General features: G+C 34.9%; 1 protein-coding gene across 6 annotated transcripts in view; it reads left to right on the plus strand.

Annotated features, from left to right (window-relative positions):
- The first annotated feature begins 1,953 nt into the window (after positions 1–1,953).
- Positions 1,954–16,209, plus strand: part of mlip (muscular LMNA-interacting protein) — a 35,121-nt gene continuing 20,865 nt past the window's right edge. For all 6 annotated transcript variants that reach the window (XR_008301413.1, XR_008301414.1, XM_026939159.3 and 3 more), the window contains exon 1: positions 1,954–2,110. Coding sequence is in view for 4 of the 6 variants with exons in the window: in XM_026939159.3 (XP_026794960.3) it covers positions 2,042–2,110 (69 nt within the window). In the remaining 2 variants the exon portion in view is untranslated. The remainder of the gene's footprint in view (positions 2,111–16,209) is intronic.

Consider the following 16,209-nt stretch of genomic DNA (forward strand, 5'->3'; position numbering starts at 1 on the left):
CAGAACGAGAGTTCATCATCCACTACAGAGGGCTGCTTTCACTCTCCTGAGGTGCGGGAAGGGGTGGGGTGTGGGAGTGGAATTCAGGGGATGAAATTACTGCAACTGAATGAGCACCAAGATGGCAAATTGATTTGTTTTTGAAACCTTTTTTTTTTTTTTTAGCTGAACTCAAAGAGGGCAGGCTGTGTTTACTGATTAGATCTGGGGCTGTCTTTATATTGCCTTCTGTTCCTTTTTTTTTTACAGCTTCTCCTGTGCTAAATATTTCTGCACCAGTAAAGCATTAAATACATTCCCTACAACTGATTGTCTTATCCTTTTCCTTCTTCCTTCTTCCTTCACCAAACGTTCTCAATTGAGTTTATGATTAGGCAGCTTAAACAGCCGACAAAAAAGGAAAACCAAGCAAACCGCACCTCACTTTAAACACTTTACACAAAACAATTCCTAAAGTTTTTAAAATGTGCTTTCTGAAGATGGAGATCTTGTGTGCAGCTTTAGAGGAGAAGATTAAATTGAACATATTCAGAAATCTTCATATGCACTATTCTGGGATCCTATTTTAACTGACAGGCTTTTTAAATGAAGCACAAAACCCATACACATCCAACATACAGTACTTCCACTCAAATAGCGAGACAATTTTTGCTTTAAAGACATTTCTCTTTGCATCTATTTTTAGCTGAACTATATGTTGCGTTCAGTGGAACATTACTGGACTCAACTTTTAGGTTGTATCAAGCCTCTCAGAATCATAGCAGACTCACAGTATTCAAGTGAAAGTGTGGAGTGTTTAGTGACAAACCACTTAAAAGAACTGCATTATCACCACCATCCTCACTTCAGCAGTGCAATCAGTCAGACGGAGAGGAAGATGTGTCCCACTGGGAATGCTATAAATTGACCTTTTCTCCACACAATTTCATATTCTCCTCCACAGCATGATTCAAACTTCAAACCATAAACAGCATCCTCTTTTATAGGAAGAAAAGAACTAGGACAATTCTCTGCTAAAGTCTTTTATTGTTATTATTATTATTATTATTATTATTACATTATGTGGAGGCTGATCTGAAGTGTCGAACTGGCTGCACTTTCTAAATAAAAATAGTCCATATGGAAAATATGTTTTTCATTTTCCTTATGCAATGTGTTATATTCTCTAAACAATGACTGATGCTCCTTCCTGTACCATTGTGATTAGCACTGATTACACAAGGTAAGACCCTTTGCCTTTGCTTTCGGTCTGCACACAAGTCAAAAAGGTAATGATGAAAGACGCTGGATTGGCCCAAAGTATGACATTAATATGGAAAAAAAATCCCTTTAATTTATGGAAAAATATTTTTTTAACAATGTAACCATCTTCCTGTTAATAAAGTACAATATACAGAGCAAACTTCTCACTTTGTATCATTCATATAGTGGAATTGGAGTGAAAAACAAGAAATATTCAGTCACTTTATCCTGGTCAGGGTGAGAGTGCACCACGCACACGTTCACACTTAAGAACAATTTAGAGTAGCCAATCCACCTACTAGGATGTCTTTTGAAGGATAAAAGCTTCAAGTATTTCTAAATATGACTCATTGCCTTGCTCTCTATATCTTTCCATGCTATTTTATAAAATCTCATGCTTTAGAGTCAACATTAAAACTGATCATCAACTCTATGCACAGCTGTGAACATCCAACAGTTTGTTTCAGATTTTGTTTAAATACTATGATATAAAATTGCCCATATTGTTTAATAATATCAATAAGTTCTCCAAAGTAATTGAAGCTTAAAGTTGTTCATGTTTATATATAAGAATAAAATCTTTACAGAGAGTGAAGTTCATATAAACTGGTGGCTGAAGAATCAGGCAATCATTGTTGTTTTGCATAAGTAGAGAGCTGCGTGCCATCGGCAGGCTATTTGTGGCTTTTGTGAACCTATAAATGGAAGCCTACAGTGCTCCATAGTTATCTAGACGGGAAGAGGCTCCAGCTCATTTGCTGTCGAGAAGTGAGGGCAAAGCAATGTAGTACAGCACCGTATGTCTAAACAAACGCTCAACACAAGCAACAGCATGGCCTTGGAGCAGCCACGCGGGGCCTTAGGAAAGGTGAGTGCTCACCATGAGCAGTGACATTCTGGCTAGAAAGTTTAACCAGTCTACAGGGTTGTCACACTAACTGAATTTCACTTGGATTTATTGATTGCTTTCAATATCAGTGACCTTCTATTAAATTGCTGTTCGCTGAGCCTGGGCCAGATGCTTATTTCTATGTTGTGAACTGCATGAGGACAGTTGATCTGTCAAATGGAGACTTCGGAGATGGAGTATTTGAGGAATGAAGCCTGCAGTGTATGTAGCTAATTTGAAAAAATATAGGTTCAAACTACATGGTGAAGAAAACTGTATTGCTTATCCAAGGGAACATGTATTTTCTTTGGCTTAAAAACTGCTTTATCCTCAGCCTCACACCCCGTTTCTAAGCTCAATATGGCACAGTAGCTAATACACACATTCAGAAGGCTTATAAACACTGCATATTTGCAGATGTATATGGTACATTTGATCATTCTTGTGTTGACTATGTGTACTTTTCACAGAGCAGTACATGACTCTCAGTGTAAAAACAATATTATAGATATGCATTATCTTGCTGTATAACTGTATAACTTTTATAACTGTAAAAAAAAGTATGGAACAGAAAATAATTTTTACTGTATGTTGTTTTAACATTTTAGAATTGTTAAGAAATGTAACAAAAACAATCTAGCAAACAATAAAACCTCAACTTTGCCAGAGAGATTTCTATAAAAACTAAAGTGAATTGGCTAAAAAGTTTAGCTTTAATTCTGAAATCTGTAATCATATTGACTTCGCTGATTTAAAAAAAATAATCCTGACGTTATCCTGACACCTTGCCCTTAATTGTGATGTACATATCACAGGAAGAACAATGTGCTATTGAAATCTGAGAAGGGATTTGTGGTACATAAATGCATGTTATCCCCAAACAGGAAGTGACAAACACCTAAAGGAAAGTTACATATCCAGGGCTGGATTCGGAGTTGAGTTAAGCACTCATAGTGAGAATACCTACATTGCTATTCAGACATAAATACACACTTAAGCTCTATTCAGAAGCTACGTGAGAGCTTCACATGTGGGGAGGAGTTTGCTTAAAAGAGAGCAGAGAGCAGTTTGTAACTAAATAGGACACTTAATTAAATAATAGTATTGGTCCTTGGGACCAAGGCCCATTTTAGAGATAAAATTAAGAACCAGATATAGTTGGCTTAGCCTTCAAACAGTCAATACAAACAGTCAATACAAAGCCATTGTATTTACAGGAGAGGCAATAAAAAATATTGACACTATTTTCTTCAACTCAAGATAGCAAATTAAGCATAATAAAATAACATGGCTACTGGCAGTATTCTAGACTCCTACTCAATATTTCTTTCAATGCTTGGCAAATTCCCGTTTATATTCTGTATCATCATATTACTCTTCTTTATTTTTTGATTTTTAAGTTGTTTCTTGCTTTTATGTTCTTGTATCTCGAATTGAATTTGACAGCAAAGAAAAAAACACTACTTCCTTCTTCAGTCCGAATTTTGTATCACTGATATTTCTTTTTTTGTGCTTAAAAGGAAGTGCTATCTCATGGTCTAGACACTATTATAAAACCTCAGACATTTCAATTTGGCACCCTCTGAGGCACGAACTGCATGCAAGTACTTTCCAGAATCTGAATGATGAACTTTTACTGCGTAAAAATTGTCAAAACTTTCGACTTAAGTCGCCAGATCTGAATACAATCCCTGGAAGCCGGCCAAAAAAAGGAAAAAGGCACACATCAATTCCTTTAGATAAACAGCATCGAGGTGTGTAATAGAGTGTAGAGAGCAGAGTAGAGAATTGGGAGTAGTACTCCTATTTAACACTCCTGTTTTTTCTCCATAATTGTTTAACACTGTGTTTGCTTGTTTTTATTATTATTATTATTATTATTATTACTTGGTTTATGATTGAATTATTATTAAGTATTAATACACCAGTAGAATTATGCCTTAGCTTTTGGTTTCACAGAAAAGCCATCAAGCTCCAAGGCAAAACCAACAACCTAACTATGGGAAGACAAACCCAATATCACTCCTTGCATTTTAGAAGAATTTAGTAGAAGGAAGTTTCTATTCATCTATTTTATGTCTATTTTATGCATAGTCTTTCGTGTGCTGCTGATGTATCATCAGCCAAGTGAAAGCCAACATTATATTTGCAAATTACATGTCCAAGTGACTGGATATAATGGGAGAATAATAGGGGACCTAAAACAGAACTTTGTGGATGCCAAATTTTATTAAGAATTTATAAATTTGCCAATTTGCCAATGCCAATTTCATTAAGAAATTGGTAACGATCTGTCACGTAAGATCTAAACCAGACAAGAATCAATTTTACAGTATTTTTCTATAAATTATAAAAGATATCTGAAAAGTGCTAGTTACTATATTGAAGCACTAATTACAAAACCTTTAGCGATTGTTTTATTTGGATTTTATATATTCATAAATCTGGACTTGGCCTATTACTTGTGTCTGTTAACCAATGCTGTTTTTGCGAATTAGAAGCCGATTGACTTTGAACCGGCATTACTTCTTATAAGAGGTGACATTTTTTGCTATTATAATCTACAAAACTGTAATAATTTGTCCATAGAATGTTTTAAATGTATCTACCACAACAGTTTTATTTACTCTGAACTGTGACCATTTGTAGTAGAATGTTTAGAAGAGAAAAGGAGTGCATTTATCAATTATATATATTATCATAACATGCACGTAATGTTTAAATCACATCTTTACATCACTCTCTACTCTTTCATAACCAGTGATAGCTATGTAGCTGCTGTCAGTAGCTAGATAAGGAGACATTTTAAACATATCAAGACTCAGGGAGCTTTCCTGTTTAACTCCAGTGCAGGTGTTTTGAGTATTGGGTGGGGCTTTGCTTTTTCTACCTCCTATTGGACAAGAACTCTGAGAGGGTTTTTGAGCAATAATCATAAATGCTCAGAAGCTATCTTTATTATGTTAGTTGCTACGGCTTCATTATTAGCTACCTGGGATGGTATGTAACATTTTTTTTTTAATGTGTTCATACATGCATTATGATGCTCCTCAGTGAATTCACACCAAAAACAGACTGAAATACAGCCTGCTTGTTATTACTACTTGGAAAAGAGCTGGCTTGGGTGACAGCTTTCCTAGATAGAAAATGTGTAGTTAGAGAGATCAGAGGCGTCTCATCTAGATGTATTTGCATTATGGTGCCTCCTGGGTCATCATCATTAGAAGATAAAGAAGTATGTAATGGATTGCTGGTTCAAATGGTTGTTTTTTCCTATTGGAAAAGTCGGAGAAATCATTGCCGCTGAGACTTGAGAATCATGAATAGCCTAATCATCTGTTAATTTAGAACATAAATAAGAACCTAATTTTGTTCTGTCTATCAAGTCTATCAAGTGAATAGTAAGCTGCTCTGGCTGCGACAAGGTCCTGGTGGTCATTAATGAGAGATTCTCTCCATGCTATTCAAAAGAATCTTATTAGGAACGCCATTTAATTAAACTATAGCATATGATTGGTCAGCTTATCCTTCAAACTGTGGCGGAGTTTTCTTTACAGGATAGCACACTGAATGAACAAAGACCTTATTATTTTTTTAACACGACACATAAAAATAGCCAATTAATAGCATGGTAACATAACCTACATCCTGTGAACACATTACAGTTTCATGACAGATTAATATCTTGTGGTTACATTAACTTGTGCTCTGTTGACACATTCTATAAAGACAATAACATTTTTGTGGCTTGTCTAGTTACTGTATCTATATCTAGTAGATACAGTGTTTTTCTCCCCATGTCTAAGATTACACTTTTGCCAGCGAACCACTAGTTTTGAAATTGTCTCTTGCTTGTATGTTACATTGTATTGCAGGTAACAACTGTTTTATTAAAAACAACTACTGTTTGCACGGTCAGTATCTTGGGCCTTTTCGGATATGATACCACCCTGATTTTTTTGTTCTACTGCCGAGTACTTGATCAGTGAATCTGTGCTATTCCTAACCTTACTTTCTCTCTTAGGCGTGGTAGGATTTCCTCATATCAGCCACCTCAGCTATCTGTCAGTGGTCCATTCCACTGGGGACTTATCTTGCCACGCCATCTTCTGTTTCCCCTTGATCCACATCCCTCATCGGTTCAAGGTGTTGTCTATGACGCACATCCTTTTCTCTTCCAGGACAATGTATTTGACACTATCCTCTCCTTCCAGCTGGTGTACAGGTGTTGGATTTTGGGTGAAGTGCTATGTCCTTTGTGAGGAGTTTTCAGATCTTGATATTACCAGCTTCTGGTTCCGCCCTTAGTCAGTTTATTGTGCCTGCCAGGTGTCTGATAACTGTTGATCACGTGTTCATGGCTTGGTTTTTTTTGTTTGTTTTTTTTTGCATGTGTATAATTTGTGCTAATTTTATATCTGTGAATGGTAGGGTCAAACTGTATATGATAGTTGCAGCTGATAACCATATTAGTGTGGAGTAATGAGCACCGTAATTGCCAATTAACGTTTTAGTGACCTATTCATTTTGGTTTCACTGTCTCTGAAATCAGCATGCTAATGAGAAAGTTTGGCATCTACTTAACACTCTGTGTGTGTGTGGCTGATAAGAATAACTCCAGGATTAGATCATGTTGCTTCGACTTTGAAAGTAGGTTTCAACTGTCATATTGCTCTGTTGGTTATTTCCCCAGCTTGTTGTGTGTTACCTTCAGTAGTTAAAGCTTAGCAGTGGGACTGTGGGCCAAAAGGGAAAAGGGAATACTATCCTGCTGAACTTCAATGAATGTCATCTGCTGTGCTCAAAATTGTGGTTTTGCAAGAAAAACTGGACCCAAATCAGCAAATAGCAGAAACTAAGAGCAAGAGGTGTGAAAGAGTGGCATGTTTGTGTCTCTTATCCCTTCAAACACACTATTTTAAATAGTTGCCTTCATTGTCAGAGGAAGGAGCTTGACGTCTCAGGGTGTTGCAGTGTTATTGACAGCCGTTCTGCATACAGGAGTTACTATACACATTTGTTTGAATATACCATCATTCAAAAGTGAATATTGTTATTTTGAATGGTTATTTGTAGTTTATATATATATGTGCAGCTGTAGAGCAAAATGTCTTTTTTATTGTAGTTATAAAAGGTCTTTGGTGAGTCACTTATCAAGTAGGCAGTGCGACATATGTGTGCAGTTCTCAGGGAAAGGTCACAATGAGACAGTATACAAACAGCAGACTGAGGAAAATAGGCCTTTGCCCAGTTGTGCTGCTTGAAATGGAAGGCAAAGATATGACCCCTAATATAGATGTGGTTATTAAATCTCAGACAGAGAGGGGAGAGTGAAAGAAATAGAGAGCTCTACTGACAAGTACAAAGTGTCTTCTGTAACTTTCCTCAGCTTGTGCTTGTTTGCTTGTGACTCATTTCGTTTCTGTGGTTACACTGTATATGAAAATGATAGGGGCTCAACATAAGGGTTTTTTCAAGGCAATACATACAGACAGAACACTATTAAATATACCGGGACACGGTTATTAGTGCTTTCACATGAGTAATGAAAATAAAACTGATACCTTTACTCCAGGGATTTCATGATTTTTGTTCGTATTATGTTGCGTCCAAGAAAATGACAAGCTGTCACAAGCAATAAAAGTATTAGTTAAGTTCTGTGGGTTTAGGCTTCAATTAAACTTTTAGGTGCACTGCTCGTAGTACCTGTCCATCATATTACTAAAGTTTTAAACAGAACTTAGGATAATAATGAAATAAGGATATTTTTGCTGTAGGAATATGCTGGTTATTCCTCCTGCCATAATAACTATTCACAATACAGAACCAGCATAATGGCAGTGTTGTAAATGTTGTCTTTTAATGTATTAACTTTATTAACACGAATGGTTTATATAAAATGATAATGTAAATATATCTATCTTTATCCAGGTAAACTTATCTATCATTGCACATACTTTACATCACTTCCACAGAGAATGAAAATGATGTAAATTATATGCTATTCATATTCCATTCACAGTCACCAGATCAGTAGTGTGCAGTGCCATATGGCATGGGTATAATTATCTGTAGTGTTTGGTGTGCAATGTGAACAGATTTTGGAGCTGGTGTACCCCATTTTAAACACCTTCTGTCCAATGTAGTGTATCTGTGCATGTATTATATGAGTTATAGATTAAGATTATTGCTAGTGGTCTTGTGGAAAGTGGATCCACAAATAGGCATTGGGAGCGATTGCTAGATCTTCGTCCAATTGTCTGTTCAGTAGGGTTATTGCTGAATCTGGAAATAGATATTTTGTATATTTTGGATAGGACATTTTTTGTTGAGAATATGTTGATGAAATGAGGGTAGGTCTAATGCATATTCATTTACTTTTATTATGGAGCACAATAGGGTTCTTAGCCAAAAAAACAAACAAACAAAAAACTGATTGCTGCCAATGAAAAGTTGTGAAAGTGACACCAAGGTGTTACTGTGGAATTTATGATGACTGATGCCTTTATCAATCCCCGATGCAAAGTTTAGTGTTTTTTTCCAAAAAAAAAAAAAGAGAGATCAGGAGATCAGGGTTGTTCCAAATGAGAGAGTTAATATTCAGTGTGAGTGTGGAGTTTGTAATTTTGTGCAATTGGTTATGTTGATAATGAAATGTTGGGTAGTTCTTTCATTTTTCACCCATCTGTATGTGGCCAGTGCAAAGTGTATCCATATAACCATATACATACACCTATGGTTATGTTCATAAATAGGCTGTATTTCCATCTCTCTGCCTTTCACCGTGATCTTTATTTTAGTCATATGTATTATGTGACTGGTTGAGTGGCAAACCTGATGAATTTACATAACCCATATACTGATATATACATCTATATAGAGCTGGCATTACTGACTGATTTCCATTATCTCAAGGAAAAAGTATTCTTGATATTGATAGGCAAATATCAGACACAATAACTATCTGAGGCCATCCACTTCCATCACAGATACAACCTCTTATTAAGCACAGTGCCAAATTTTGGGCTTCATTTATCACATAACAAAGGGACTATTTAAACTACGGTTGATTTGTGAAACAGAAAGCAATCAACCCTAAAAACATCTCGTTTGAGATTTTTTTTCCTATGAACCTATTGGACTTTTCAGAAGTCTTTCAGAAAAAAAACTAACTTCAACCTAACTCTAACTTCTGACATTTAAAAATAGTAAAAATTCTTATGAATATTATTCAGCATTTACTGATTATCTCAGAAAGAAATGTGCAAATTGCAGTGACATTTTAGCTATGATAAATGTTCTGTGTAATCTCATAAATTACCAGAGATGTGGTTTTATATTAAATTCATTAATCAGATAACAATGAATCAAATAACAATGAGGTGCATATTGATTTCCCAAGCAATTGCAGATGTGCAATTAAATTGCATATTAATAAACCACAGAAGATCTTTTCCCTGTAGGTTTACTTATATTGCCCTGATTCAGTATGATGCAATGGAGAATCTCTCCAATTGTAATGGTGCTTCAACTGTCTGATTCACAGCTGAATGATAATAATTCAGTGAGTTGCATTTAGTAGTTGGGTGAAATTGGCTATTTATGCTGACATACTGAGATATTTTAAAAAAATGGGTATGGAAGAAAACAGGACTTTTAAGAGGTGGTGTAAGGAGTTAATGATAGAGTGGTTTTGGACCAAATTGGATTGAAAGTACTTTTTATGAATATCACAGCCCTTTAGCTGCTCCATCCATGTCAGTGAAGTAGCCTTCATTTTGGCCATGAAAGTAATAATAGTGGAAACAATTGTTAAAAGAATTGGATTATGCCAAACCAATGTTGTAATACGCTTTAGGAAACGTATAGTACTCCTTGGTGTCAGTAAAACCTATTTCTGTGCCACATAATTCCCAGAAGTGTATGCACAATTTTTAGATATGCTATGAAGTGGCACTGAATTAATACAGACAATTCCAACAGAAGAATTAATGGTTACAAATAGATTTCTTAAAACAAAAACAAAGAGAATTCAGGGACTGAATTGTCTAGGGTCAGCTTCAAGGTTTTTCATTTACCTCTAATGTCCCAGACGGGGACTGGAGTGCTGACATTTAGAAGATTGCTGTGAAAGAGAAAAACACTAGATTGAACACTAGATTTTTCACTGTCTTAAAGACATTGTCTCGAAAACACAACATAAATAGTAAATTTAACAAGTAACATTCATTTAGAATTTAGGAGATGCAGTCATCTAGGAGACAAATATCTTGCCTGCCAAATCTGCCAATTTGGTTACATTCTCCAAGGTTGAGAAGATTCCAGGAATGTGCAAAACCTCATGGATTATATATATATATATATATATATATATATATATATATATATATATATATATATATATATATGCAGAATCTTGAATACAAATATATAGTACATTTTATATATACTTATATACATATATATATATATATATATATATATATATATATATATATATGTATATAAGTATATATAAAATGTACTATATATTTGTATTCAAGATTCTGCACTATTTCTAAAACTATGCATACATGCACACACACACACACATATATATGTATACATATATATATGTACACACTCACATTATATATATATACACAAATATATACAGTATATAATATATATATATATATATATATATATATATATATATATATATATATATATATACATATATAATGCACTGTATATATTTGTGTTCAAGATTCTGCACTATTTCTATAACTAATATTTGATATTGACTGTTAACTGCTGTGTACAAAAGGTCAGATTTCCCTCATATGTAATCAAATCAAATTCAAATTTTATTTGTCACTAAACCATACACAGTACGACGAGTAGTGAAATGCTTTTGATGACTGCTCGTGACATAAAATAGAATTTACATAGAGTTAGAAAATGGGAAAGTTTAAAAAAAAAAAAAAGTATAAAAATATAATGTGAGGATTTAAAGTGCAGATATGTGCAGTTGTTTTGTGCAGTAAAATGCTGTGCAACATTAACGTGAGGTAGCTGTACGACACTGCCCACATATATAATAAATATTTATAAATATAGGATAAAGTGTGATACAGGATAACATGGTTACTGAAGATGAATGAAGAGAAGATGTATTAAGGAACGTAGGTGGTGTGGGTGTTGTGAAAGCGAGTCTGAGCTCTAGCCTCTTCTATTGAAGTGTAGGTTCAGATGACACTCTGATGGATTTGATCAAAAATGGATCATAAGGTTTTGCGCAAATGTTTGGAGTCCATGTCAGCTTGAGTGCACACTGTCCTTAAAGCAAAAAAGGGGACTTGACAAATACTAAGAAACTCTGAAATGCATATAAATATTTTAAAGATTCTACTTTTCACTCAAGTTGTTGTCAACAATATAATTTAGAATGAAAATTGTTGTATTAAATTAGAAAGAATACACAATAGAAGCATTTTCACTAGTGTTCTCATTCTTCTGGATTTACTGAACACTTTTTTTGGTCAATGCATGATGCCATATGTATTGTGTTATAATGTTAATGAATACATTATTAATCAAAAATAGTACAAATTATGAAAATCTTTCTATGAGTAGGTATGTCCACACTTCTGACAAGTAGTGTGCATTCGATGTAAAGGCTTGGTAATTGTCAGATGCTTAGATCGGATGAAGTAAATACCTAGATAGCTACTAGATAGAAAGAAGGATAAATACATAGTGGTGAAAACACAAAATATAAAAAAAAAGACTGCTTAGGACTGAAGACTGATGTCAAATTTAAAGAAGAGTCTGTAAACAGCAGTCTCTTTCAAAGATAACTAATTATACTGGAGTGGCAGTTGTCCAATTATAGGAGAATTTTTATTCCTCCAAGCAGCAGAAGCTTAAATTTCAATACGCTCTACGTTCTATGCTCTGCATTCCCAGTAAGGCGATAACCAATGTCTTTTTTTTTTTTTTTTTTTTTTGCAGATATAAGCACAATCCTATCATCCATAAATAATATGTGGGTCTTTCTGTTGCCTACTTACCACTTAGTCTTAATAAAAGACAACAGAGTAAAATAAGTTAATTACTTTTAGTGATTCACTTCACAGTGCTTTGAATGATAATGAAGTCAGGGAAACACTAGGGTAAAAGGTAACATGATTTAGATTTAGAGTTTTAGAGACTCTACAGATAGACAACAAACCCTCTGTGGACTGTTATGAAGCAATGAAAAAATTATTTTCAATAGCATGCCAAGAGATCTTGAACAACATTTCATATACTTAATCAGAAGAGTGGACATGAACTGAATATGACAAGTGGCTATTAATCTATAGATTAATTATTTAATATTGAAAACCATCAATGGTTGACATGTTGAGAGTCATTTTATAGGCTCATGACAGTAACCTGCTTTTGCAGCGAAGCTTGAAGTTGACTTTTTAAAGGTGGAGGCTTATTGTATGAGCTGATGAGCAGTAAGCAGCAATGGTGCACTTTTGCTCATTTCATCCTGTATGTTTTCTCTGTCTGAACATCTAATATTGTTTTTTACTTAGCCCAAAGCATTAACATGAATCTCTTGTTATATGCTTTAGCAATTACAGGTTTAAAGAAAATTATTAAATATGCAAGCAGTCTCTTTGAAAAATAACCAATTATAGTGGAGTGGCAGCAGTCTTATTATAGGGACTCATAGGAGTATTTTTTCTCTAGGCAGCAGAAGCATAACTATAAATATGCTCTATTTTTGCACTAAGGTGACAGTGTAAGTAGATACCAGGAAGTCTTTTGCTTCCCACATGCATAAATATTATGTGGGGGCTTCTGTGTGGTGTACACAGCACTCAGGCCTAAAGTAGAGCAGTGTAAAATAACTTTATAAGCTTTAGTGATTCATGTCTCAGCGCTTTTTGTTTGGACAGTCCACTTTAGACGCACAAATGTTCAAACACTGTAACCTGACAGGTTGATGATGATGTATACGTGGTTTGTTGACTGTCCAGTTGGACTATTCAAACTTTGCCATTGTATCATTCTGACAAGTTACCAGTCATGTCATATTTTGCAGTTGCTTGCATTTCTCATTTGGAGTTGGTATTGATTTTTGGCTTTTGTACAAAGTGGAGAGAGCTGAAGAGCAGTAAACAGCTATGGTGTAGGAAGCATTGTTCATTTAGACACACTTTTTCTCTGTCTGAATCTTGTATTGATGTTATTTGACTGAGCCTAAGGCAACCCTTGTTACATTTTTACTAGACCTGTGTGCTCTTTTAAGCATCATAATTACAGATATCATTTTTTTAACATCATAAGGATGCTTAATATTGCTTAACTATTGATCTGAGCTAAGGTACACTTTCCACTTTGAAATTACAAAATGTCCTAATAAAGTGTAGGAAATTCAGAGTCTATAAAATAGAGCTTTGGGGTCTCCTTTGTCCATTGCCATTAGTAGGCACCTATTCATGGACAATAAGCAAATTATTTGACTCAGTGTAACAATGACATCATGTTTATACAGGGAACATGACATCAGGACAATCATTAAATGTGCCTTTAATTCAATGGCTTGGTAATTGGCTTGGCAGGTTAGACTGGATGACGTAGATACTACAGTCTGTGTCAAGCTATTATGCAAAAAACATATCGAAAAATAATGAGTAGATAGTAGTGAAAACTGTACCACATTAGCATTATTTATATAAAGATAACTGGCCAGAATTATGCTGTCTGTCATTCAGTATTTGAAGAGTTATTCATAATTTTCCAAAAATCTACAGCTTTTCCACTGTGTTACGCTATTATGCAAATCTAGGAAATAACTGTGAAAACTACATTTTCATGAAGGTGGTTGCTGTACAACTTGGGAATTGGTAAGAATGTTTATTTACAAAACAAAAGTGCTCTAATTATTCCTGTATAACAATCCTTCAAAATAAAGAGCTCATTTACTCTTTTAATGACCGTAGTTAGATATGACTGAGATGAGTCCTTGATGCATTGATTTGGTTAGATTCAGAATTTCTGCAGCAGAATACTTTTTGCTAAAGTTTAAATTACATCCCACACTTCCTTTTTCAAAGAAAAGAGATGTCGAGGGGCATGGATTAAAAATTTTTTTTTTTTTTTTTTTGGATGATGCTCCACAGATTCTTGATGGGATTCAAATTGGGCAAAGATGTTCAAGTACTCTAGGGTCATCTTGGCAGCATGTCATGAAGTGTCACTATGCATGATTGAATATCATCTTTTGTCTTAATGCCATGTGGCAAAGCTTTTCAAAAAAAAAATGTAATATGAGCATCTGCTGTCATAGTGCTTTCATAATGTTGGAGAGTTTACGTTTCATTACGTTTCATCATTGAAAGAGCTCCAAAAAAAACCTTTTGCATAATAGCATGCCTTATAGTGATGTCATTTTTGTAGAATCAGAATTGTGCTTTATTGGTCAAGTACACTTGAAAAGGATTTGAGTCAGCTCTTGAGCTCACACTGTGTAGACTTTACAACAACAATGACAACGAAACACTGATAAAATAACACACAGTTTCTATGTGGAAGTGGATAACATATACCACTATTGCACTCTAGATTTAAATGAAAAAGTATTGCACAGAAATACATCACACACACACACACACACACACACACACTGTGAACAGGAACATAGTCTTGTTTCTGTTTGTGGAGAAATTAAGCATCCATGAGTTTGATCAATGACGAAAGAATCTATTCTTCTTGTCTGGTGGGTTTTTGATACACATTGATCTGAAGCATCTGCTGGAGGGAAAGAATTCAAGTATGTTGTGGCTTGGGTGTGAGGGATCGGTGATGATTTTCTTCCGCTGCTTCCTGGCTCTAGAGGAAACCAGGTCCTTGAGGGGATGTTTCTACCTACAGATGGGGTCATAAGTTTACATAGGCCTTGCAGAATTACAAAAAAAAAAAAAAACCTAAGAGAGATCATAAAAATTGCATTTTGTTTTTATATAGTACTGCCCTGAATCAGCTATTTCACATAACAGATGTTTACATATAGTCCACAAGACAAAATAATATCTGAATTTACACAAATGAACCAGTTCAAAAGTTTACATACACTTGATTCTTAATCCTGTGTGTTGTTACCTGGATGATCAACGACTGTTTTCATGGTTTGTGATCGTTGTTCATGAGTCCCTTGTTTGTCCTGAGCAGTTAAACTGCCCACTGTTCTTCAGAAAAATCCTCCAGGTCCTGCACAATCTTTGCTTTTCCAGCATCTTCTGCATATTTGACCCTTTCCAACAGCAGCTACATGATGTTGATCCATCTTTTCACACTGAGGACAACTGAGGAACTCGTACACAACTATTACAAAAGGTGCAAACATTCACTGATGCTCAAGAAGGCAACACGATACACTAAGAGCCAGGGGGATGTAAACTTTTGAACAGGATGATTGGTGTAAATTGCTATTATTTTGTTTAAAGATCTTATCTTTTTTTTATTTAGTACTGCCCTTCAGAAGCTACGTAAGATATGTTTCCCAGAAGACAAAAACCTGTTCAAAATTCTAATTGTTGTGTATTAGTCAACGGACAATATTTTGCAGTCTGTTTAGCTCATTACTAGCCAAACTAGTCTTCTATAGAGGTGAGGACACACTAACTGGTGGCTGTATAAATCTGGCCTAACAGCTCCTGTGATAGGTTGAACTTCTAAATGGGGTCAGATACAAAGCCATACTTTGCTTTCTATTATGTAGGGCTTTTGTGTTGCCTACATATCACACAGTGCTTGAATGCCAGTGATGAAATCACAGAAATACTCTTCAGTAACACTTTATTTGAATTGTCCTTTTTCACAGGAAGCAGCCTAGCAACTGGTTCTCATGTCAATCGATGTTTAGCTATAATTCATTAGCATGTTATATATTTAATCAAAAGTGCAAATGGATTGGGTTGGAAATTGTGATCACAGCAGTCAAACTAAAAATTTCATGCTGAGACACAATTGATAGGCTGGTTAATGCCAGTCACTTCAGGTTGGTGACAATTTATAGATGATTTGTTGATGGTTTG

The sequence above is a fragment of the Pangasianodon hypophthalmus genome, chromosome 3 (assembly GCF_027358585.1).
Source record: "Pangasianodon hypophthalmus isolate fPanHyp1 chromosome 3, fPanHyp1.pri, whole genome shotgun sequence".
NCBI lineage: Eukaryota > Metazoa > Chordata > Actinopteri > Siluriformes > Pangasiidae > Pangasianodon > Pangasianodon hypophthalmus.